This window comes from Panthera leo, chromosome C2 (genome assembly GCF_018350215.1).
Source record: "Panthera leo isolate Ple1 chromosome C2, P.leo_Ple1_pat1.1, whole genome shotgun sequence".
In the NCBI taxonomy this organism is placed as follows: domain Eukaryota; kingdom Metazoa; phylum Chordata; class Mammalia; order Carnivora; family Felidae; genus Panthera; species Panthera leo.
In genome coordinates this window covers 1,814,321-1,841,229 of record NC_056687.1, presented here as the reverse complement: position 1 = coordinate 1,841,229, position 26,909 = coordinate 1,814,321, and the positions used below count along the sequence as shown (strand labels likewise).

The following is a 26,909-nucleotide window of genomic DNA, read 5'->3' as shown; positions in this document are numbered from 1 at the left end:
CTACTTTTTGGAGAAACCATAGTGAAACGGGGGGGAGGGGGTCACGACAGCGCCCAGAGCCCTGGCGTCAAAGCAGGACAGGCGAAGCCACGTGAAGAGGGTCGAGTGTGGGGCCGGGCCGGCTCCGGTGCCGGGACGGTGTCCGTCCAGGGCAGGGCCTGCAGGCGGCACGGGGAGCCAGCACCGCCACCGCCTGGCTGCCGGACAAGGGCCACCGCCTGGCTGCCAGACGAGGCGGTCCCAGGCCGCCCCGCGCCCTGAACAGACGTCCTGGAGGCCCCTTCCTCTGCACGCGGGCCTGGCACGGACCGAGGAGGAGACCACCCCATGCGTCCGTCTTCCGGTAGAGGAGCCCCAGGCAGCCGATGAGAGCCCCCCTTTCATCGTCCCCAGGCCCCCGACGGAAGGTGCCCAGAAGCGTGGCACTCACGCCCCCCGACGCCCGGGAGGCAAAGCTGGGAGGCTCGACGAGCGGATGGCAGAGCTGAGGTCCGGGGTAGAAGGCAGTTTGAACGGCTAACCCGGGAGGCTGGGCGGACGCTCCCCTAGAAAGGAACCCCGTCCTCGTCGGGAACGCCTGCCCACGCGCCTCGGGACTCTGGCACGTCCGAGTCAGAAGAGGGAACGTCTGGGTGGCGTTTTGGAATGAACCGAACGGAATTCGCTCAGGGCTGCGTTTCTCACCATAGGGCTTCCTTCAACATTAAAAGAGCCCACTGGGTCGTCCGTGGCCTCAGGAGCGCTACCAAACATTTCCTGAAGCGCTCCCACACCTCAAGCATCGAAGCGGTTTTCAAATGTCCCCGGTCGGCTGCTGGTTCGAAACCAGGGCTTCCTCCTCCAGGCCGCCCCGCTGCTGGGCCAAGCAGGCAGGGGGCCCGCGTGTGCAGGGGCGTGCCTGCCGACTCCGGAAAACGCCACCGGGCTGACTCCCGAAACGACACCCAGACAGAGCCGGTGCGCTCTCTGGACAAACCCTGGCGCCCCCGCTCCAGGCGGCCCCACTCTCTCTCGCTGAAGGCCTCGTCTCAGAAATCCTCAGGTGAGAAAAAGGAAAGCACAAGACGAAAGGAAACAGATTTATCTAAAGCAAACGGAACTCTTCAAAGGCTGCCAACTGCCGTCCACCAATGAATTAAAATAATGGCTACGCCGTTCCTGAAGGACGTACTTTCACTTTCTGAGACCAGAATCGGAGCAGGGCGTGACGCGCGCGCCCTGCTCCGGAAAGGACACCGCACGTCCGACAGCTCGCGCTGATTTGCTGGCCTGGGTGAATTGCATACCCAGCGAGTACTGAGGGGGCGACTGCCCGCCCCGCCCCGCGCCCAGGGCCATGTGGCACCAGCAATCACGCACCGTCGAAAACGATGTTACTTGCAGAGTCCGTGAAAATCGGAGAGATGCTCCTTTAGTCTCGGACACTAAATTAAAACGAAAACCGTCGTTCCTTACTTTCCACTTCAGAGCGTGTCCGGATAACAACAGATGCCGCGGGCAGCACGCTGAAGGCACAGGGAGACCAGCGGGCTCGGCAGTGCAACCCAGGTGTGTCCGGGTGTGAGTGAGCCGTGTGCCCACGGGGCGTGTTCCAGGACGGCGGCCTGCACGTCACTCGGCTGTGGCAGGTGCTGAAGAGGCTGCCTGTTCTCCTTTCCAAGTCCGTCACGGCACAAGGACAATACACACGACACACGTATGACAAGGCTCTAAGTAACGGAGACTGTAAACCACTCGTCAGCACTTGGACTCGAACTGGATTACTAAGGGACGATTATTCCCCAAAGTCACGACCACCTGAGGCCTAAGAGGGAAAGGTACGCTGCTTCAGAGACACCCTCCACTGGCAAGGGATGGGTCCCCGTGGCCCTCAGGCCGCTGAACGTGCACAGGGCACCCAGCAGGCGGGCCAGGAGGGGCGCCACGTCCCTCCTGCCCTCACGCTCTGCAGTCGGCGCCCCCCGCTCACCCGGGCAGGAGGCTAGCCACACACCCGTGCGGGGCGCTCTTGAAGGCCGAGCTCCCGGCCACTGGGCTTCAAGCCAGGCAAGTGCGGGAGGAGCACCAGCTACAGGAAGGCCCCTCGCCGCTTCAAAGTGAGCAGGGAGGGACCCGGTCGCGGGCCGCCAGCAGGACAGACAGCAGGTGCCCTAGGGAGCGCAACCTGCAGGGAGCGCCCCGGGGAAAGGAGCAGGTGGGCTCGGCCGCCCAGAAGCAGGTGCCCAGGGGGGGTCTCTGGGATCGACCCAGACGGTGGGTTTGTTGCGATTTTGTTGCTTTTTTTTCCTTGTGCTCTGTGCTGCCCACTAATTCCCAGGTACAAAACCAACGGTGAGAAGCGCGGGAAGGACGGGGACAGGACAGGTGGCCTCCGCCTTGGGAAACCATGGCAGTAGCAAACTCGGGTTCTCTCCCATATAGTCTTCTCGGATTCAATCTGTCCAGAAGGAGGCTGCAGTCATACCCTGGGTTTGGTGTATTTTGTTCTGTTTTGCGATACGGACGTCTCTGAAAAAACCTGCAATCAGATATGCTTGAACTGTATTAAAAGCACACTAAATAAGTCCATCATTACAAGAATTTCATAGTCAATTCTGACACACAACTTTTACAACACGAACGGACTTCAACTAGAGAAACATATTTTGGAAAACAGTCATATACGTGAAGTATAGAAAACTCCGCTCCCTCCGGAATCGCCTCCCCAAGGCAGACACAGGTTAAGTGTGGGTTCTCCAAGCCTGTCTCCGTGTGCTTAAACCCACATACCTTCATCCACAAAGTTGGGTTTTTCAAATTAAAAATGTATCATTGCACTGCTGAGAGGAATTCTCAAAGACCTCGCTAAATGGAGACACATGCCACATGCCCGGATGAGAACGCTCAGGACTGTCAAAGTCCTCATCCACACAATCCCTATCAAAATGCCAGCTGGCTTCCCTGCAGAAATTGAGGAGCCGATCTTAAAATTCAGACGGAATTGCAAGGGACCCGGGAACAGGCAAAACAATCTTGGAAAAGAAGAACAAAATCAGAGGACTTGCACTTTCCAATTCCAAAACTTACCGGGAAGCTACAAGAACAGAGACTGTGCGTGCGGTAGCGGTCCAAGGATGGGCCCAGCTCGAGGGAACAGAACTCAGAGCCGAAACATACACCCCTACATTTACGGTCATGTTGGACCCAGGCGCCGCGGCAATTCAATGCAGAAAGGGTTTCCTTTTCAACAAACGGCATCAAGGCAATCAGAGAGCCGAACGCAAATGAATGACTTTGGACTCCTACCTGACGCCATATCCAAAATCAGCCCAAGATGTGTAACAAGAGATGAAGAAGGGCATCATATAATAATTACAGTGTCTATCCATCAGGAAGAGCTAACAATTATAAATGTCTATGCACCGAATACGGGAGCCCCCAAATATATAAAACAATTACTCACAAACATAAGCAACCTTATTGATAAGAATGTGGTCATTGCAGGGGACTTTAACACCCCACTTACAGAAATGGATAGATCATCTAGACACACGGTCAATAAAGAAACAAGGGCCCTGAATGATACATTGGATCAGATGGACTGGACAGATGTATTTAGAACTCTGCATCCCAAAGCAACAGAATATACTTTCTTCTCGAGTGCATATGGAACATTCTCCAAGACAGATCACATACTGGGTCACAAAACAGCCCTTCATAAGTTTACAAGAATTGAAATCATACCATGCATACTTTCAGACCACAATGCGATGAAGCTTGAAATCAACCACAGGAAAAAGTCTGGAAAACCTCCAAAAGCATGGAGGTTAAAGAACACCCTACTAACGAATGAGTGGGTCAACCAGGCAATTAGAGAAGAAATTAAAAAACATATGGAAACAAACGAAAATGAAAATACAACAATCCAAATGCTTTGGGATGCAGCGAAGGCAGTCCTGAGAGGAAAATACATTGCAATCCAGGCCTATCTCAAGAAACAAGAAAAATCCCAAATACAAAATCTAACAGCACACCTAAAGGAAATAGAAGCAGAACAGCAAAGACAGCCTAAACCCAGCAGAAGAAGAGAAATAATAAAGATCAGAGCAGAAATAAACAATATAGAATCTAAAAAAACTGTAGAGCAGATCAACGAAACCAAGAGTTGGTTTTTTGAAAAAATAAACAAAATTGACAAACCTCTAGCCAGGCTTCTCAAAAAGAAAAGGGAGATGACCCAAATAGATAAAATCATGAATGAAAATGGAATTATTACAACCAATCCCTCAGAGATACAAGCAATTATCAGGGAATACTATGAAAAATTATATGCCAACAAACTGGACAACCTGGAAGAAATGGAAAAATTCCTAAACACCCACACGCTTCCAAAACTCAATCAGGAGGAAATAGAAAGCTTGAACAGACCCATAACCAGCGAAGAAATTGAATCAGTTATCAAAAATCTCCCAACAAATAAGAGTCCAGGACCAGATGGCTTGCCAGGGGAGTTCTACCAGACATTTAAAGCAGAGATAATACCTATCCTTCTCAAGCTATTCCAAAAAATAGAAAGGGAAGGAAAACTTCCAGACTCATTCTATGAAGCCAGTATTACTTTGATTCCTAAACCAGACAGAGACCCATTAAAAAAAGAGAACTACAGGCCAATACCCTGATGAATATGGATGCAAAAATTGTCAGTAAGATACTAGCAAATCGAATTCTACAGCATATAAAAAGAATTATTCACCATGATCAAGTGGGATTCATTCCTGGGATGCAGGGCTGGTTCAACATTTGCAAATCAATCAACGTGATACATCACATTAATAAAAGAAAAGATAAGAACCATATGATCCTGTCAATCGATGCAGAAAAGGCCTTTGACAAAATCCAGCACCCTTTCTTAATAAAAACCCTCGATAAAGTCGGGATCGAAGGAACATACTTAAAGATCATAAAAGCCATTTATGAAAAGCCCACAGCTAACATCATCCTCAATGAGGAAAAACTGAGAGGTTTTTCCCTGAGATCAGGAACACGACAGGGATGTCCACTCTCACCGCTGTTGTTTAACATAGTGTGGGAAGTTCTAGCATCAGCAATCAGACAACAAAAGGAAATCAAAGGCATCAAAATTGGCAAAGATGAAGTCAAGCTTTCGCTTTTTGCAGATGACATGATATTATACATGGAAAATCCAACAGACTCCACCAAAAGTCTGCTAGAACTGATACATGAATTCAGCAAAGTTGCAGGATACAAAATCAATGTACAGAAATCAGTTGCATTCTTATACACTAACAATGAAGCAACAGAAAGACAAATAAAGAAATGGATCCCATTCACAATTGCACCAAGAAGCATAAAATACCTAGGAATAAATCTAACCAAAGATGTAAAAGATCTGTATGCTGAAAACTATAGAAAGCTTATGAAGGAAATTGAAGAAGATATAAAGAAATGGAAAAACATTCCGTGCTCATGGATTGGAAGAATAAATATTGTCAAAATGTCAATACTACCCAAAGCTATCTACACATTCAATGCAATCCCAATCAAAATTGCACCAGCATTCTTCTCGAAACTAGAACAAGCAATCCTAAAATTCATATGGAACCACAAAAGGCCCCGAATAGCCAATGTAATTTTGAAGAAGAAGACCAAAGCAGGAGGCATCACAATCCCAGACTTTAGCCTCTATTACAAAGATGTAATCATCAAGACAGCATGGTATTAGCACAAAAACAGACACATAGACCAATAGAATAGGATAGAATAGAATAGAATAGAATAGAAACCCCAGAACTAGACCCACAAACGTATGGCCAACTAATCTTTGACAAAGCAGGAAAGAACATCCAATGGAAAAAAGACAGTCTCTTTAACAAATGGTGCTGGGAGAACTGGACAGCAACATGCAGAAGGTTGAAACTAGACCACTTTCTCACACCATTCACAAAAATAAACTCAAAATGGATAAAGGACCTGAATGTGAGACAGGAAACCATCAAAACCCTAGAGGAGAAAGCAGGAAAAGACCTCTCTGACCTCAGTCGCAGCAATTTCTTACTTGACACATCCCCAAAGGCAAGGGAATTAAAAGCAAAAATGAACTACTGGGACCTTATGAAGATAAAAAGCTTCTGCACAGCAAAGGAAACAACCAACAAAACTAAAAGGCAACCAACGGAATGGGAAAAGATATTTGCAAATGACATATCGGACAAAGGGGTAGTATCCAAAATCTATAAAGAGTTCACCAAACTCCACACCCGAAAAACAAATAACCCAGTGAAGAAATGGGCAGAAAGCATGAATAGACTTCTCTAAAGAAGACATCCGGATGGCCAACAGGCACATGAAAAGATGCTCAACGTCGCTCCTCATCAGGGAAATACAAATCAAAACCACACTCAGATATCACCTCACGCCAGTCAGAGTGGCCAAAATCAACAAATCAGGAGACTATAGATGCTGGAGAGGATACGGAGAAACGGGAACCCTCTTGCACTGTTGGTGGGAATGCAAACTGGTGCAGCCGCTCTGGAAAACAGTGTGGAGGTTCCTCAGAAAATTAAAAATGGACCTACCCTATGACCCAGCAATAGCACTGCTAGGAATTTACCCAAGGGATACAGGAGTACTGATGCATAGGGGCACTTGTACCCCAATGTTTATAGCAGCACTGTCAACAATAGCCAAATTATGGAGAGAGCCTAAATGTCCATCCACTGATGAATGGATAAAGAAATTGTGGTTTATATACACAATGGAGTACTACGTGGCAATGAGAAAGAACGAAATATGGCCCTTTGTAGCAACGTGGATGGAACTGGAGAGTGTGATGCTAAGTGAAATAAGCCATACAGAGAAAGACAGATACCATATGGTTTCACTCTTATGTGGATCCTGAGAAACTTAACAGAAACCCATGGGGGAGGGGAAGGAAAAAAAAAAAGAGGTTAGAGTAGGAGAGAGCCAAAGCATAAGAGACTCTTAAAAACTGAAAACAAACTGAGGGTTGATGGGGGGTGGGAGGGAGGGGAGGGTGGGTGATGGGTAGTGAGGAGGGCAGCTTTTGGGATGAGCACTGGGTGTTGTATGGAAACCAATTTGACAATTAATTTCATATATTGAAAAAAAAATCAGCCCAAGATGGATCAAAATTTAAAAGGTCAATAGAAGAACCACAAATATAAAACGGAAACCCCTTGTAACCTTGGGTAATGCAACACCAAAAGCATGACCCACAAGAGAAAAACATTGAGGTTGCACTTCATCAAAATTAAAACCTGTGAGCTTCAAGAGGCTCCATTAAGACGACGACCAGGAAAGCTGCAGACTGGAAGAAAACGTGAAAATCACGGGTCTGATAAAGGCCTTGCATCCAAAATATATAAAGAACTCTTAGGACTCAAAAAGACACCAATCCACATGATCTCACGGTTTGTGGGTTCGAGCCCCACAGGAGGATCTGCACTGACAGCTCAGAGCCTGCTTCAGATTCTCTGTCTCCCTCTCTGCCCCTGCTTGTTCTCTCTCTCAAAAATAAGTATTTTTATAATGATAAAATTAAATTAAGAAAAAGAAGACAAGCCAATTAAAAATGGGCAAAACTTCTCAAGTTCACCCAAGATACATGAATGGCTAATAAGCCCATGAAGAGATGCTCAACACCATTAGTCCTTAGAAAACGCAGGCCAAGTCCAGGGTGAGGTGTGGCCTCACGCCCAGGGCAGCTCCAGCCACACGGCAGGCGTGGGTGAGGGAGCCCTCCTCCGTGCTGGTGGCAACGTAAAACTCTGACCTCCTGTGGAAGACGGCCTGGCAGCTTCTGGAGACATTAAAACATCAGCTTCCTCTGTGTCACAGCACCCCCACTCCCGTGGACCTAGCGATGCACCGACAGCGACACCGGGGTGCACGCCGTACGCGAGGGACCGCAGCAGCACTGGTCACAGCGGCCAAAGGCCCCTGGCCTGGCGGGTGGGGAAGAAGGTGCGGCCCATCCCCCCAGGGGCTGGGGTCAGTGGCAAAGACGAAGGCGTGACACCCCCGGCAAGGGGACAGAATCGCAAATGCACAGGAGGGTGAAAGAAGCCGGACACACAAGACCGGCTGCTTTAGAATTCCATGTGCAGGAGAAGTCCGGGGACGGCCAATCTCGAGGGTCAAAAAGAAGAGAGGCTGCCTACGGCTCAGGGTGGGAATGGGGACTGACCGGGGGCACGAAGACCTTTCAGGAAATGCTGTAAAACTGTTGTGGGAGTGGCCTCAAAACTATAAAATTACCAGAATCTTCAACTTATACACCTAATGCAGGCAAAACTTGTTTCTCGACCTCAGCACCGGCATCTTGGGCCCGACGGGCCTGTGCTGTCTGCGTGGCTCCCCCCAGACGCTGGCAGTGGACTCCCCTAGTCCCCCAGCTGTGACAACCACAACTATCTCCAGATGCCACTGAGTGTCCCGGGGGCAGGAAATCATCCCCACGGACGGCACTGGTCTCGGCCCGCTGTTCCCTCATCTGCTCTTTCCACCCGGTGACACACGAGGGACGCCTCTCTAGGCCAGCATGGAGATTCTGCCCGAACCTTGTCGGTGTTACACGGCGTTCCGACGTTGGGCAGTACGGATGTTTCATAAACTATGTTGGACAATGTTGTTTCCATTTTCTAATTACTGCAGTGCGTGCAGAAATAAACCTCACGCAGAGCTCTTCAGAACACCGTCTGCTGAAGAGACCCCCAAGGCTGGGGCTGCCGGGCCAGACCGCTCTCGACACGAATTACGAGCAGTGTCCCCCACGTCTGTTCATCTGATGGCAGCAGCCCCGGCCCCCTTCTTGGCCGTTCGGCTCAGCCAAAAGCCATCGGGGTTACCTTCTACTTTCAATCAAAGAAGCGGCGGGGGCAATTTTACCGTTTAGCTCTCCCGTTCCCATCCTACAGCCTCCCTCCCGTTCTCTCGGGGGAGATCTGGGGTCACCGAGGATGCACCCGCGTCCTCAGACGGGAACCCTAATAGAACGGGCACCCCGTGCTTGTGGCCCGAGCCCCTGAAAAGCGGTTTTCCCCGCCGCACAACTGACAAGAGACGGAGGCCCGGCAGAGGAGCAGGGCGGCTAAGCCGGCGGCACCCTCCCTCCCTCCCAGAAAATGGGGCAGGTACGGGTTTAGAAACGCCGGGGCACAGAGAAACTCTGCAGACAATCAAAGAATAAAAAGAAAGCAAAGCACAGCGATCACTGAGGAGTGAAATCCAGCCAGCTGTCTGCCAAAAAGCAGGGTGAGACCAATCGCCAGGAGGACAGTTAATTCCTTAATAGATGTTTTAAGTACATTTGTAAACGGCCTCTTGTTTGTAAAAGGGTCTGGAACGGGACCAAGACCCACAGGCTCGGCAGACCCTGGAGCAGGGGAATCCCACGCGAAGGCAAAAGCCCCATTCAAACACAAAAGCGCTCCAGCTGAGAAAGCCTCATCACCTCCTCTTAAACCGAGGCCTGACCGGGAGCGTTCTGTTCCGGGCGTGGGGCGCGAGGACTCCGGATCCGCAGACGCCGCAACGCGGGCACCCCGGTGAGGCCAGGGAACATCCGTCACCACACGGAGCCACCCATCTTTTTCTCGCGACAACTCGCAAGAGTCACCGTCTCGAAGACTCTCCAACACGCACCACGAGGTCGGTGACGGCAGCACGTCCGGGACACGCCTGGAGCCGGACGCGGTACCTTCTGTCCGCCTCCGCCCATCTCACGCACCCCGATCTCCTCCATCCATTCATCCACCGGCGGACGCCAACTCAGGCCGCTTCCGTGTCTCGGGTGTCGCACGTAACGCTGCGGTACACACGGGGGTACAGACGTCCTTTCGAACCGGTGGTTTCCTCCTCTTGGATAAAGCCCAGAAGCAGAACTGCCGGGTGGAAGGGTGGCTCTCGTTTTCACTTTCTGAGGAACCTCCGTTCGGTCTTCCGCAGCGGCTGCCCGGGTGTGCGTTCCCAGCAGCAGCGCACGAGGGCTCCTCCTTCTCCACACCCTCACCCTCACCCTCACCGACACTTCGGATTCTTGTCTTGTTGGCGACAGCCATTCTATTCTGACCGGCGTGAGGCGGAATCTCGCTGAGGTTTTCGTGTGCTTTCCCCTGGTGATGAGTGACATTGAGCATCTTTCCACGGACCCGTCGGCCGTCCGGAGGCCTTGCTTAGAAAAACGTCTGTTCAGATCCTCTGCCCACCGTTTAACCAGACTGTTTCTCCTTTTGCTTTTGAGGTGTACGAGGCGCTTCTATCGTGTGCGTATTAGCCCCTAATCAGACGGGTGATTTGCAAATAGGCTCCCTCCTCCTTCTGTTGGTGGTTTCCTTTGCTGAGCAGAAGCTTCCTCGTTTGACACAGTCCTACTTGCTTACTTTTTGCTTTTGCTGCCTTTGCATCTAACTGCTAACATGGGTTTTCAAAATATTCGTTTTACAGTGCTGATCTAAAGCTAGTAACGGTTATGCCAACAGGTTTTAACAAACACCTTTTTAGAAACCATTCCGAGGGCCTGACGTGTCCCTTAAAGGGCTTCTAAAGGAGTCTGCTGATGTCAGAGGCCAGTGTCGTGTGAGACGGGGGCCCGCTGATGGGAACCCGTGCACCTGTGTCCACGTCAGCACAGAAACGACACACGTGACACGGTACGTGAAAAATGGCCGTGACAAATCACGTTCATATGATGTAATCTCCTGTCTCCTTAAAAATCAAAGGACCTACAGCCGACACAGCAGATAATGCCATGTCCCATTAGACGCGGGACGCTGCTGACCAGGAGACGCCCCGTCCCGTTTAGAATTGCTTTAGGGGACAAAAGCTACAACACCCTTTTACGTGCCCAGATAGGCTGTAAAGACGTCCCCATGCCAGAAACATTTAAACACAGGAAAAACTAGGTACCACAGGCCCAAGCGATCAGGGTATTACAAATTATCAGGGAACATTAGGCGTGCTGTATTTCCTCTGGACAATGTTTACTGATGATTTTTAAATATCCTGCTTATCAGAAAAGCCTCCTTTTCTCATCCATTTCCACATTATCAATCTCACCTCCACAGACAACACTTGCCAGCAATGTGGTTCTCGAACACGGGAAGCGGTAAGAACTCGCGTGGCGGACGCACCGGGCATGCGCAGACAGTGCGAGGACGTGTGCGGCCACAGCCCTGGTCCCTCCCCTGAGAGCACGTCTCAACCCCCCAGAACCCAGCCTCGACACGTGCTGGCCACCTGAGAGGTCTCATCGTACCGAAGAGAAACCTGAGAGACCGAGGATAAATCCCAACTTCCTAACTTTTACTTAACCACGTTTATTTGAAAATACAGTGAATCTAAGAATGGTCAAAAATGTACATCTGAAGTGGACAGAAGGCAATCGAAGGGCCTGGCTCAAAGGGCCCTGGAACACTCTAGAATAGGGGGTCCATTTGCGGCTCTAAGCAACATCACCAGGTGCAAGATCACGAGATCCAGTCAGGATCTTTCTAGAACAGGGCCAGGAGTCACACTGCTCTCCTTAGAACAAAGCCACGTCTTGGGGTCAGGGACAATGGAAGGCCATGCAACGCACAGGAAGAAAGCAGCAGCAGAGGAGGGGCTGAATGGAGACAGAGCAGGAGGAAGAGGAAAACGCAGGTGCACAGGGGGCAGGGCCGGAGGCTCACCTGCACCCAAGGGACCTTCCCCTCCCCACCCCGGGGGCCTTTCCCCCTTCAAAGCTGCAGGCCTTGGGGCACCTGGGTGGCTCAGCTAAGCATCTGACTTCAGCTCAGGTTATGATCTCACAATTCGTGGGTTCGAGCCCCGTGTCGGGCTCTGTGCTGACAGCTCGGACCTGGAGCCTGCTTCGGATTCTGTCTCTGTCTCTGTCTCTCTGCTCCTCCCCAGCTGGTGTTCCGTCTGTCTCTCTCTCGCTCTCTCAAAAGATGAATACAAGTTTAAAAAAAATAAACCAAAAAAAACCCGTGGGCTCCTAGGGACTTCCCGAAGTCAAAGCCACCGATACCGTTTGAGGCTAACCCAGCACTGCCACTCAACGTTCAAAACTTATTATTTTAAAACTCTACAAATATAAAGTATGACAAAACTTTTTTATTGACTCTCTGGAAACATTTTCATTTCTCAGGATATACGTCTCTGCTGTTTTCTACTCAGACCAGCAGGCTAAAAAAGAGCTCAATTTAACAGGTGCATGAAGGCTTTTCTTCGAATGGAGACTTCTGAGCACAGCCCCGCTGCTAGCTGGATTCCGGGGTCTGATGTCCAATAACTCTTGGAAACTAACAGCACATATAACTAACTTACATGATCAGCGCCTCCCACTCAAAGAAATTCTCTTCGTTCATGGGACCTGCAAAAAACAAAAAAAAATTTCCACAATTAACTTAGAAGGCCACTTTGGCAATTAGAAGTAAATTACAAAGAAGCTAACTTTAGTGCCTTACCCGCCACAATTCCTTCCGGAGGATTCAGCGTCAGTTCTACAAAATGAAAAAGCAAAAGCATTATGAAACAGAACGAGTATCAGGCTGGCATTGTAACCAAACAACAACTGTGGAGTATATACATTAACAGATTAAAACCCCGTCTGTCCAAAGCGAACGCCTATTCCCGTTACGTTTCCGACAACGACTACGTACGCGGCTCTTTACGGCAGCAAAACGCAGAATTCTGGAGCTATAAACCCTTTCATCTGACAAATGAAGAAACCGAAGGGGTCAATTATCTTTCAAAAATACCCCTGCCGGTTGTTTCGATTCAACTTCACACGTCAAGCACAGCGTCCGGTTTTCCGACGGGATGGTGCTTCCTGGCGCTGTGAGCGGCGGCACGGGCCCTTCTGAGCGTGAGAAACGAGGGACCGGCCGGCGCTCGTGAACCAGGACTCGGAGCACGCACGGCACAGCTGTCGGTCCCCGGCGCCACTCTACTCAATCTGTGAGCCCCCGACGTGGCACCCCACGGAGCGTCAGGCCCGAGCGCCGAGAATCGAAAGTAGGAAGAAGCAAGCAGGCGGCACTTCGGCAACCGCCGAAGACCAGTGGCCGCCGAGAGACTGAGGCCCAGCCCCGCCACCGAGAAACGCCGTCCCAAGTCCTGGCCTCCTCGTCTTCTATGTGGAAGGCTCCAGAGTGAACCCAAACCCGCACACAGACGCGGACGAGTGACGAGAGAAGAACAGTCCTGGGCAAGAAGGGTGGCCACCCGGGAGTAGGAAATCGGGCCAGAGATGCACTTCCTGTCGGGCCCAGGCGCCCAAGACATCGCTGATGTGGCAAGAAACAGACAGACAGACAAAACCAAAAACTGGTTCTCTGAAGGGCCATAAAATTGCCAAACCCTTGCCAAATAACTACAAGCCGTAAGGTTCCGAAAAGTGGAAGTAAAACCATCGTTACTCACAGATGCCACGTCACATACGCCCAAAGTCCGAAAGAATCAGAAGACACACTAGAAGAAGTGAGTTGGCCAACACTGCTGACTACGAGGTCCAGACATGTGACTGAATGTGTTTCTATGTATGAGCAAACTAGAATAATCTTAAAAAGACGTCAACTCTACTAGGAAACACATACAGGTAAGTTTTTAAAAGCTGTGCAGACCTGTAGCCTGCGAGAACCGCCACGGCTCTGAAGGCCTTCCCAAGCAGAGACTCGAGCAAGTTCATGGATGGAAGCCTCAAAATTACAGTTCTCAATCCTCCTCAAACTGCACCTACAGATTCCGTGCAGCCTCAGCCAACATCCCAACAGGTCTTCTTGCCTGAATGCAAACAAGATAACTCTAAAAGATACACAAACATGCAAACAACTGAGAACAGCCCAGACTTCTTGAAAAAGAGTTAAGTTGAGGGGCGCCTGGGTGGCTCAGTCGGTTGAGCGTCCGACTTCGGCTCAGGTCATGATCTCAGAGTCCGTGGGTTCGAGCCCCGCGTCGGGCTCTGTGCTGACGGCTCAGAGCCTGGAGCCTGTTCGGATTCTGTGTCTCCCTCTCTCTCTGCCCCTCTCCCACTCCCGTTCTGTCTGTCTCTCTCTCTCTCTCTCTCTCTCTCTCAAAAATAAACATTAAAAAAAATATTTTAAGTAGCACATTTAATTGTGTGCAAATTTTATCTCAATAAAGCTGACTCCCCCCAAAATTAATTTCAGTTGTTTTATGAAACATAAAACAATAAATAATTTAGACTAACTACAAAGGTAAAGCCAAAGAGCACCAACCATCAAAGGAAAAGATGGGTAAAATTAAGAGCGCTGAAACTAAGAACCTCTGCTATCAAGAGACCTTTAAGAGAATGAAAAGGGAAGCCCCAGAGAGGACGGTATTTGCTACAGACATAACCAGCAAAGAGCTAGTATCGAAACTTCTCAGAATCGATAAAAATACATAAACCACCCAAAAGAAAATCAAGCACAAGACTTGAAGACACGTCACAAAATAAAGGAACATGTCACAAGGTGCTCAACTCATTAACTGTGGGGAAACTAAGGCCACAATGGGATGACCGTGCCCCCAGCGGAGCAGCCCAGGAGCCCGAGCCTCCAGATGGGACAGAAGGCCGCCTCCCCCCCACCCCCGCCGAGGAGCCACAGACACACCCTGCGGGCACGAATGTAAACTGGGACCACCGGGTGGGAAAGGAGGCCGCCGGGAGTCGCCGGGAGCCCGCGACCCTCTCCGGAGGACAAGCACACAGAAACACGCGCACGCGTGCACCGGGAGTTAACCTGCCACCTGACCACAAGTGCTGCAGAGCCAGGTACCGACCACCTGGCCGCATGCGCAGCAGCCTCTAGCCCCCTGCCACCGCCCTACGGATCAGTCTCCGGAGGAAGACGGGGACGAAATGTCACTGGATGGAAGTAAGGGTCTGACGCTGTAACAGCTCACACTCTCCCTAAAGAGACAGAGACCACACTTCCCCCCCCGTGGGTAAAAGCTTAAGCGAGAGAGGCCGAGAGAAGGGCCACGGTGAATCTACACCTTGTGAACACAGGACACTCTAACTAAATACTTCACCGGTGTCATCAAAATATCGCTCTAACCGCTGGCCTGAAAGCGTGTCACGTCTCTGTTTTGCCACATAATTTGATGTCCTGAAAAGTGCCCAGCTACAATTCTAATCGCAGAAATCAGTCATCCAAATGGTATTTACTTACATTTGCCCTCTGGTCCTATCTGAAGCTTTGAGGGGCTGCACGAAGCCCCGGGGCAGCGGTGTCCACACTCCCCTCGGCCAGCTGGACTAGAAGGGGCCAGCCGCTACCCACGCGGCCGCCAGGCCCCACTCCTCCGGCCAGCGCAGACGCAGTGGTGAAGGAGAGACAAGGCCCCTCCTTCCACGGGCTTCCCTTCCGTTCCAGTGAAGGAAGACAGCCAGTAAGTAAGGAAACACACACGAAAAGACATACTGAAGAACGTAGTGAGGGAGGTGGCAAAGTGATACAAAGACACACGCCCACCTGAGGCAAGAAAGGCCTCAGGGTGAAGGTGATGCCGGAGGGGGGCTCCTTTCTCTCCAACTGAGACAGAATTGACTTACACTGTCCTATTAGTCTCAGGTGTGCAACACAGGGAGCCGGTGTTCGTATATATTCTGCAATGAGCAAAGTCCAGCAAGTTAACACCCATCCACACACAATCACAAATTTCTCTTTTGATGAGACCTTTTAACACCCAGCCCCTTAGCGACTTTCAAATACACAACACGGCACTGTTAACCATCATCGCCAGGCCGTACGTGACATCCCCTGGACTTAGTTTATAACTGGAAGTCTGTATTCTGACCCCTTCGCCCATGTTGTCCACCTGCTAACCCCCCATGGCTACACCAACCTGTACTCTCCTTCTGTGAGTTGTTTTTAAGGTTCCATACATGCGTGAGACCATTTGGTATCGGTCTTTCTCTGCCTTATCCCACTTAGCGTAATGCTCCCAAGGTCCATCCATGTTGTCACAAATGACAAGATTTCATTTTTATGGCTGAGAAATATTCCGTCGTGTCTTTGCTGCATATTTACAGCAGCATCACTCGTAACAGCCAAAAAAAATGAAAACACCCAAATATCTAGCAACAGAAGAGGTCAAGAAACCGTGGTGAATTCATACAGTGGAACAAAAGTGAAAATAAATGACACACAGCTACACGCGACACAGTCATGCAAAAGAAACCAGCCCCGTACTACACACGACACATAATACACCACACATATGCGTACACACCCAGATATATATGCACAACACAGGGTGCTTGGGTGGCTGAGTCAGTTAAGTGCCCAACTCCTGGTTTCAGCTCAGGTCATGATCTCACAGCTCTTGAGATCAAGCCCCACAGCGGGCTCTGTGCTGACAGCATGGAGCCTGCTTAAAGTTCTCTCTCTCTCTCTCTCTCTCTCTCTCTCTCTCTCTCTGCTCCTCCCCTGCTCTCACACTGTCAACAATAAATAAATTTTTAAAAAGAAAAAAAAGAGAATAGACAACATGTAACTACATTTATAGATGGATTACATCCATTAAAAAACAGGCACTCTAAACGACAATGTTTAAGAATGCGTGCTTTGGTGGAAGCAGAGCAAAGCAGTGATTACCCCATGAAGACAGAGCTGCTCTGGTGGAGTGGGGGCCCCGCACAGTGGGGTTCTGGCGGGCTGGCAGCCTTCCTGCTCACCTGGGTGGTGATGCTCTCTCTGAGAAGCTCACCGAGCTGAACCTGAACCTGAACCTGAACCCTATGCCGGCTGTAGTTCAGGCTAATAAACAGTTTTAAGCCATTACTGTGACAGTCCAGGCAGGGAAGGTGACAGCCTGAGTCAGAGTGGCGACTCTGGGGGTCTGTCCCGCAGACAGGGACGAAATGGGCGTGACATGTGAGGACTGGTCCCGGGTCCCCGGCCCGAACAACTAAGCGAACAGCACTATTACCGGGACGGGAGGGGAAGGAGCCAGGTCTGAGGGGAAGGCAAGAATTCTCATTTAAACACATTAAGGTGGAGACTAGAAAACACACCAGCGGAGAGACCTCAGACGAGTCTGAAGCTCAAGGGAGAGAGGACACTAGCAGGAGAAACTTGGGGGCTGTGCGCACAGGGACAGGTGGAGCCGCGGGGACCTGGTGGCAGTTGCTGGAGTTTTCCCAGGGGACACTGGGAAATTCGGGTGCCGCTGTCGGGTGTCCGCGGTGACCGGGGAATGCTACTGCCATTTAGGGGGAAGGGGCCATAAAGAAAGTGCACACGAGGACAACTCTTTCATTCGAAGCACCAGTAACACCTGCTAAGAAACCCTGAGCAGGAAACAAGAACGGGCACGGGGAGAGCCCCGTCTGTCGCCAAGGGCACCAGAGCCCAGCACGCGGGAGGAAGAGGAAGGGGCAGCGAGGGCCCCAACGCGAGGCCAGTGCCGCGGGACAAACGGCGAGGCAGCCAGCACTGCGAGGAGGCAGCAGTCAAGTGCAACGGAGGTCGAGTGCCAGGAAGGCTGAGCCCCTCGGGCGCAGTCACACACACTCCGACCGTCTCAGTCCCCCTTCGGGTGTCTGCGTGACAGCCGACCACCGGGAGAGGGAAGCCCAGAACCCAGCTCACCAGGAGCTACACGCCCAGTCATCTGAAATCCAGGCCAATGACCTTCGCATAACACCTGACAAATTAAAGCAGAGGACTGATAAACTGTTGGGGGTGGGGGACTCATCCTCCAGGGATCTGGTGGGGGGGGCTCCCTCCAAAAAGGGCTGCTTCGTTCTTCATCTGTGGACCCACCCCTGGAGCCTCCCTCCCGCGCCCTCCTTCCAGGGCCTTCCAGGGAGGGGCAGCCGGCGGGCTGCAGTCCCAGCCGCATCCTTATTCGACAGCGGCACCTAGTGGTCAGGGAAGTTACAGTAACACGGGGGACGTTTCTGCGACACTCGTTTTATTTCCAAAATACACACCTGCACAGACAGCTTGGTGTCTACTCACAAAAACAGCTTCAAAAAGAAAAACAAAATCCTAGTATCAGAGAAATGTGCAAAAACTATGCCACTGACCCCTTGAGAATATTAATTCGTTAAAAACATATTTTTAATAGTGGCTTAAAAAGTAGCCGCCGCAGGCTCTGGACTGACAGTACGGAGCCTGCTTGGGATTCTCTCCCTGTCCCTGTCCCTCTCTCTCTGCCCTTCCCCCACTCGCGCTGTCTCTGTCTCTCTCAAAGTAAGTAAATAAACTAAAAAAAAAACAAACTGGTAAGATAAAATCATGTTTTTCTTCCACAATTTTTAAAACAAGGCAAGCCATGGTTTAAGGGAAAATATTTACAAAATATCCAACAAAAGACTTGTAGCTACAGTATATGGAGAACTCCTACAACTTAATAAGGAAACAATACACATGATTAAAAATCAGCAAAAGACTCAAGACACTTATGATGGCAGATAAACACACAAAACGACACTCAATGTCATCGGTCGCAAGGGAGACGCAAATCAAAGCCACAAGGAGAACATGGCGATGCAGTGAGACCCTCGGCGCCCCTCCTCCCACGAACATGGAGTCTACAGCTACAAACGGAACAATCTGCCCCCCAAAGCACACTAAGGCCGGCTGGGTCATAACTGCGCATCAAGCAAATGAGAAGAAAACCACACCGAAGTGGCCAACAGAAGCTGGGACACAATCTCACCATGACCCCCCGCACAGTATCTCACAACCAGGAGGAAACTCAAAACCCAGAGCTGCTTCTTGAGGAGTAAAGGGTTTGAACAGCAGCACCCCAACTTTTAAGACGAACGCTTGCATAGACGAGCCTCCAAATCATCTAGCTTTGAGACCCTATGGGACTCGCATCCCAAGACCCCCAAGACCCCCAAGACGGGAGCCATGTGAGAAACCTCCCTTCAAGGGCTCGGGGCGGGGACTGGCCCTCCCCAGGGCCCAGCTCCGAGGCAGCCCGTGGACCACGCCCAGACTCACGGAGGTGCGCCTGCTGGCATCAGAGTGGCCACCGGGGCGCAGGCGTCTGATTCATCACACTCATCGGGAGCCTGGCGGAACACTGTTCTCTGCGGACAGAGACCGGGGGTCATCTTTGCCTCTCCCTCCGCTGTGCTCCCGGGCACCAGCATCCACCTGAAGGCAGCTTTTACGCGTATCTAGTGCCCTGATTTCTGTGGCTGTCACCTAGGGGACACCTCTTGATCGCTTGGCCCTGGAGGCCAGGGAGACCGGAGCTGCTGGTCCCATGAACCTGTGACAATCAGAGTCACACAGGGAGGAGCTCAAACTGATCTGGTGCCCCACATTTTGCGACTGCTTCCAGGGGACATCTCCACATCGCCTGGCTCTGGCGGCCACCGGACTCGTGCTGTGGGTCCCACAGGACTCTAACTAATAGAGAAGCAGTTCTTAAACAGCTACCACCCCCGGGGAAAGCAAGAGGCCGGTCTTTCTGGGCAGGAGGGCTATCAGCTGACCATGAGGACTGCAGCCTGCGGGGTGTGCTTCTGATTAGATGTGCATCTTGGGACCAACCTGATCCCTTCCAGAGACCTCAGCGGGCAGCCGCTATCTTCGCGTTCACCTTCCGCCGAAATCCAGAGTGTGATGTCTCCCAGAAGGGAGTTTTACACACAGCCGGCACCCTGCTTTTTACAGCTGCCACCGGGGGGAGATGTCCCTTGATCGTCTGGTGCTGGTGGCCAGGGGACCTTGCATTCCCGGGTCTGATGGGTCTACCACAGTCGGAGAAAGGGTTTTTGGCAGGCTGCCATCCCCAGGGCACTGCACAGAGGGCAGGCTGAGGCCCACTCCCCCATCCTTCCGTGAAGGAGGCCTCCCTGCGTGTCCTGGAGCTGAGAGGTAGCCTTCAGGTCTGGCACACATTCCACGGTCCACAGAGCTGCTCTCTACGAAAATACGGCTATGGCACCACCTTGGCACTCTCCCTCTGCCCTGCACCAGCTCAGCTCACTGGCATCGCCCAGAAAAGAACTTACACACTCATCTGGAGTCCCGATTTTTGTGACAGCCATACTGGGGACACCTGCAGAGTGCCTAGCTCTGGTGACCAGTGGGGCTTATGCTTAAGGCCCCACAGGACTGTACATATCTGCACACCTTAAAAAGCTGCTGCCAGTGGGCCTGGCTTCCAGTCACCCTGAATCTGCGTGCTGAGACCCTCCGCTCCGGGACAATGACAAGTCTTGGCACACCCTCCACTGCGGGAGGTATCAAAGACACAACAGGTGCTGGGACAGCACGAAGGTTTGAGTGACAACCGAAAGCCGGGACGGGACTGAATGACGAGGTTCATCTCCTACACGAGGCCGCTCCTTCCAGACTGGGAGAGGGGGGTGTTCCCAGTTGGTATCGAGACCAACTCAGACAGTCCAGCGAAATGGACAAACAGGAATATGTTCCCAGGAAAGAACAAGATAAAACCTCAGGAAAAAGGATCTCAGTGAGACGGAGACAGTTTGCCGATAAGGAGTTCAAAGTGATGGTCACAAAGACGCTCACCAAACAGGAGAAAAACCGATGGACACAAAACCTCAACAGAGGTGGGAAATATAAGAACGTACCAAAGAGAAATCGCAGAGTGAACAACAGAACGGCTGAACTGAAACACAGACCAGATGAAGCAGAAGAAAGGATCAGCCACTCGAGGTCAGTGGAACTCAGTCAATGAGAGCAGCAAAAAGAATGAAAAAAAGTGAAGACAGTTAGGAGCTCCTAAGACATCAAGTAGACTAATATTTGGATCATGGGGCTTCCAGAGGAGGAGAGAGAAAGGGTCAGAAATCTCTTGAAGAAGTAATGGCTGAAAACTTCCCTCATCTGGGGAAGGAAACAGGCATCTAGATCCAAGAAGCCCAGAGAGTTTCAAGGAAGAAGAACCCAGAGAGACCCACACCAAGACACCTTATAATTACCTACCAAAAAGTAAAAGCCAGGAGAGAATCTTCAAAGCAGCAAGATGAAAACCACTTGTTATGTACACGTACGTGATGCTAAGTTATCGGCAGACTTTTCGGCAGAAACTTTTCAGGCCAGAGGCAGAGGCACGATACATTCAAAGCACTGAAAGGAAAATCTCCAACCAAGAATACTCTCCCCGGCAAAGTTACGACTCAGAAGTGAAGGAGAGATAAAGGGCTCTCCGGAGAAACAAAAGCTAAAGGGGTTCATCACCACTAACCCGGCCTTGTTACGGGGAATTCTTTAACTGAAAAGAAAGGGTGTTCACGAGAACACATGTGAAAGAATAAATCTCACTGCAAAGGTTAAGTATATAGTAAAAGTACGGGGTTAATCACTTACAAAGTTAGCATGAAGGTTAAAAAAAGTAAGTAGTAAACATAACTGTAAGTACAAAAACTAGTTAAAGGACACACACATTAAAAAAATGTAAAGTGTCAGGGCGCCTGGGTGGCTCAGTCGGTTAAGCGTCTGACTTCAGCTCAGGTCATGATCTCACAGCTGTTGAGTTTGAGCCCCGCATCGGGCTCTGTGCGGACAGCTTGGAGCCTGGAGCTGCTTCAGATTCTGTGTCTCCCTCTCTCTCTGCCCCTCCCCAGCTCATGCTCTGTCTCTCTCTCTCTCTCTCTCTCTCTGTCTCTCTCTCTCTCTGTCAAAAATAAATAAAACATTAAAAAAATTTTTTTTTAATGTAAAGTGTGAATCAAAAACATCAAATATGGGGTGAAGGGAGAACAACAGTATTGAGCTTTAGAATGGGATCAAACTTATTATCAACTGAAAACAGACTGTACAGAAGTTGTCACATGTGAGCCACGTGGTAGCCACAATGCCAAACCCTGTAGCAAATACACAAAAAAGAAAGAAAAGGAACATAAGCATACCACCGAAGTCATCAAAGCACAAAGAGAACAGAAAAGAAGAAAGGAACAGAGAGAAACTACAGAAACGGTCAGAAAACAACAAAAATGGCAACAGGCACATGCCTGTCAGTAATTACTTTAAGTGTAAATGCACTCAATTCTCCCATCAGAAGACACAGAGTGCTGAACAGATTAAAATATAGGACCCAACTATACGTTGCCTATAAGAAACTCACTTCAAATTTAAGGACACACACACACACACACACACACACACACACACACAGAAAGTGAAGGGATTGAAAAAAAGAAAGAAAGAAAAGAAAAAAAAGCTGTTCCACACAAATGGAAACCAAAAGGAATCTGGAGCAGCTATACTCGTATCAGAGAAAATAGACTTAAAACAAAGAGACAAAAGAAAGGCATTACATAACGCTAAAGGAGCCATTCCAACAGTAAGATACACTTGTAAATATTTACACACCCAACACAGGAGCGCCTAAATATGCAAAGCAAATGTTAACAGACCTAAAGGGAGACACAGCAACTCAACAGTAGAGGACATTAATATCCCACTGACGTACAAAAATATAAGAAAGCACTGGCCTTAAATGACACATTAGACCAGATGAACCAGAACATTCCATACAAAAGCAGAATACACATTCTTCACAAGTGCAGGTGGAATGTTCTCCAAGACAAATCACCTGTTAGGACACAAAATAAGTCTTAACAAATGTAAAAGGACTGAAATCATATAAAGCATCTTTTCTGATAACGGTATGAAACTAGAAATTACTTACGTGGAGAAAACTGGAATATTCACAAATACGTGGAGATTAAACAACATGCTACTGAATAACCAATAAGTCAAAGAAGAAATCAAGAGAAATAAAAAAATACCTTATGATCCTCCCCCAAAAAAGGAAATGTGACGTACCAAAATTTATAGATGCAGCAAAAGCAGTTCTAAGAGAGAAGTTCATAGTGATACATGCCTCTGTCAAGAAGCAGGAAAAATCTCAACTAAACCTTATTTTACAACTCAAGAAACTAGAAAAAAGAAAAAAACAAAGCCCAGAGTCAGTAGAAGGAAAGAAATAACAAACATTAGAGCAGAAATAAATGAAACAGACTAAAAAGACAATAGAAGTGATCAATGAAGCTAAGAGCTGTTCTTTGAAAAGATAATGGTGATAAACCTTTAGCCAGACTCGCCAAGACAGAGACAAGACTCGAGAAGAGAAACATCAGAAATGATGGGGTGCCTGGATGGCTCAGTCAGTTACGTGTCCAACTCTTCGCACCCGCTCAGGTCTCGATCTCAGGGTCATGAGTTCAAGCCCTGCACTGGGCTCCATGCCTAGCATGGAGCACACTTAAAAAAAAAAGGAAAGAAAGAAAGAAGTGACAAAAGAGATGTTACGACTGACACCACAGAAACACAAAGGACCATAAGAAACTACTATGGACCATCGTATGCCAACAAATTGGACAATCTAGAAGAAATGGATACACAAACACATAACCTACCAAGAGTGAATCATGATGAAATAGAAAATCTGAACTGATTGCTAGTAAGGAGATTGAATCAATAATCAGAAACCTCCCAAGAAACAAAAGTCCAAGACCAGATGGCTTCACTGGTGAATTCTACCAAATGTTCAAAACAGAATTAACTAATACCAGTTCTTTTCAAACTCTTCCCAAAAAAGAGAGAGAAAAGAAAGGAAAGGAAAAGAAGAAAGAAAGAAAACGGGAGGGGAGGAAGGGAACATTTTATGAAACTAGGATCACCACAATACCAAACCCACAAGATTGCCACAAGAAAGTCACAGGCCAATATCCCTGGTAAACACAGATGTGAAAATCCTCAGCAAAATATTAGCAACTGAATTTAACAATATATTAAATGGATCATACACCATGATCAAGTGGGATTTATTCCAGGAATTCAAGAACAGTTCAGTATCTGCAAATCAATGTAATCCACCACATTAACAAAATGAAGGATGAAAACCGTATGATCATCTCAATCGATGCAGAAAGGCATTTGACAAAATTCAGTGTCCACGTATGATAAAAACTCTCCACAGAGTAAGTACAGACAGAACATACTTCAACATAATAAAGGCCATAGATGAAAATCCAACAGCCAACACCATACTCGATAGTGAAACGCTGAAAGGCTTTCCTCTAAGACCAGGAACAAGACAAGAAAACCCATCCTCACCACTGTTATTCCACATTGTATTTGAAACCCTTGCCTGAGCACTTAGGCAAAAAAAAAAAAAAAAAAAAAAAAAGAAAGAAATAAGAAGTATCCGAATTGGAAAGAAAAGAAGCAAAACTGTCACTATCTGAGGCCGACAAGATATTATACATTAAAAAACCCTAAAGACGGCATCAAAAATCGTTAAAATAAGTTCAATACAGTTGAGCGGTACAAAACCAATACGTAAAAATCTGGTGCATCTCTAAAATTTTTTTTTAACGTTTATTTATTTTTGAGAAGAGAGAGACAGAGCATGAGTGGGGGAGGAGAGAGAAAGAGGGAGACACAGAATCTGAAACGGGTTCCAGGCTCCGCGTTGTCAGCACAGAGCCCGACGCGGGGCTCGAACTCACAGACCGCGAGATCATGACCTGAGCCGAAGTCTGATGCTTAACCGAGTGAGCCACCCAGGTGCCCCAAAATCTGTTGCATTTCTTTTTTTTTTTTTTTTTTTAATTTTTTTTTTTCAACGTTTTTTATTTATTTTTGGGACAGAGAGAGACAGAGCATGAACGGGGGAGGGGCAGAGAGAGAGGGAGACACAGAATCGGAAACAGGCTCCAGGCTCCGAGCCATCAGCGCAGAGCCTGACGCGGGGCTCGAACTCACGGACCGCGAGATCGTGACCTGGTTGAAGTCGGACGCTTAACCGACTGCGCCACCCAGGCGCCCCTCTGTTGCATTTCTATACACTGATAGTGAACTATCAGAAAGAGAAAGTAAAAAAAAAAAAAAAAAAAAAAAATCCCTTTTATAATTGCATTAAAAAGATAGAACACCCAGGAATATATTTAACCAAGGAGTGTGACTGACCTGTTTGTTGAAAATGACAAGACATTAATGAAAGACTGAAGACACAAATGGAAAGATACTTCATGCTCATGGAATGGAAGAATTAATACTATTAAAAAGTCCATACTACACAAAGCAATATATAGATTCAATACAATCCGTATCAAAATTCCAATGACATTTTTCAAAAAATAGAACACTCCAAAAACTTGCATGGAACCATTAAATACCCAGGGTAGCCAAATGTGAGAAAGAACAAAGCTGGAGAATCAGGCTCATTGATTTCAAACTATAATACAATGCCGTAGTGGTTAAAACAGTGTAGAAATGGCATAGAAACAGACACATGGATTACAGAAACAAAACAGCCCAGAAATAAACCCACACATATATGGTCAAATCAACTTACAACAAAGCAGCTGATATGTGATGGGGCAAACACAGGTAGGTACATTGGTTCTTTTTAGACATAGTGTTATTGCACATTTAACGGATTACAGTACAGTGTAAACATACTTTTATATATGTACTGGAAAACCGAAAAAAATCGGTTATATACGGTAAGAAAATATATATATATCAAAATATATGTATTATACATACCTAAAATATATACACATTAAAAAAAATAAGCTCATAGATACAAAGAACAGGCTGATGGTTGCCAGAGGCAAGGCAGTGGGAGGGTGGGAGAAATGAGTGAACTGTGATGGTTTGTTTGTTTTTTAGTGTAAATAAACTTAAGGTAAAAACTGAATTTGAAAAACAAGGACAGAAAATGGCAGAATTAAGATGTTTTAAAATAAAAACTACAATGAGACACCATACCACTCTAGAACAGCTAAATATGTAAAAACCCAGCACACGAAGTGTGGACAGGGGAGCAGAATCAGTGGAACTCCTTAATACGCTGCTGGCAGAAACGTAAAGTGGTACAACCAGTCAGAAAAATAGCTTGGCTGCTCCTTTAAAAGTTAAACACAGGGGTGCCTGGGTGGCTCAGTCCGTTGAGCGTCCGACTTCGGCTCAGGTCATGATCTCACAGTCCATGAGTTCGAGCCCTGCATCAGGCTCTGTGCTGACAGCTCAGAGCCTGGAGCCTGCCTTGGATTCTGTGTGTGTGTGTCTCTGTCTCTCTCTCTCTCTCTGTCTCTCTGTCTCTCTCTCTCTCTCTCTCTCTCTCTCTCTGCCCCTCCCCCACTCATGGTCTCTCTCTATCTCAGAAATAAACAAACATTTAAAAAATTTTTTAAAAAAAGTTAAACACAGGGGCGCCTGGGTGGCTCAGTCGGTTAAGCGTCCAACTTCGGCTCAGGTCATGATCTCACGGTCTGTGAGTTCGAGCCCCGTGTCGGGCTCTGTGCTGACGGCTCAGAGCCTGGAGCCTGTTTCAGATTCTGTGTCTCCCTCTCTCTCTGCCCCTCCCCTGTTCACACTCTGTCTCTGTCTCAAAAATAAATAAACGTTAAAAAAAATAATAATAATAAAAAAAATTTTTTTAAAAAGTTAAACACAGGGGTGCCTGGGTGGCTCAGTCGGTTAAGCGTCCAGCTCTCAATTTCAGCTCACGTTGTGGTGTCACGGTTCCTGAGATGGAGGGGTCTGTGCTGTAGAGCCTGCTTGAGATCCTCTCTCTCCCTGCCTCTTCCTTAGTTTGTGTTCTCTCTCAAAACAAATACACTTAAAAAAAAAAAAAAAAAAAGTGAGTCATCAAGGGTGAATTTAAGGTTTGAGCCCCAAAACTTGGAAGAACACGACTGCCACCAACAGAGACACGGGGACTGTGGGAGCAGCAATGGTGCAGGAGGAGCAGGAGGTCAGTTTTACACGAGCAAGTTTGAGGTTCTTATTCAACACTGAACTAGGCTGAATAATGTCCCCCAGAATCTCCAGATGTGACTCTGTCTGGAAATGGGGGCTTTGCAGATGGACTGCAGTTAAAACGGGTCACATGGGATAGGGGTGGGTCCTAAAGCTATGACGGGCACCTCCAGAAGAGGGAAG

The 26,909-nt window shown here is 48.6% G+C and overlaps 1 protein-coding gene across 3 annotated transcripts in view; it reads right to left on the bottom strand.

Annotated features, from left to right (window-relative positions):
- Window positions 1–26,909, bottom strand: part of UBE2G2 (ubiquitin conjugating enzyme E2 G2) — a 40,156-nt gene that overhangs the window by 10,123 nt on the left and 3,124 nt on the right. For 2 of the 3 annotated variants that reach the window (XM_042954727.1, XM_042954728.1), the window contains exons 2-3: window positions 12,471–12,506; window positions 12,331–12,376 (exon numbers count right to left, since the gene is read on the bottom strand). The exons of the other annotated variant lie outside the window; for it this stretch is intronic. In XM_042954727.1, the coding sequence (XP_042810661.1) occupies window positions 12,331–12,376; window positions 12,471–12,506 (82 nt within the window). The remainder of the gene's footprint in view (window positions 1–12,330; window positions 12,377–12,470; window positions 12,507–26,909) is intronic. 3 annotated transcript variants of the gene reach the window in all.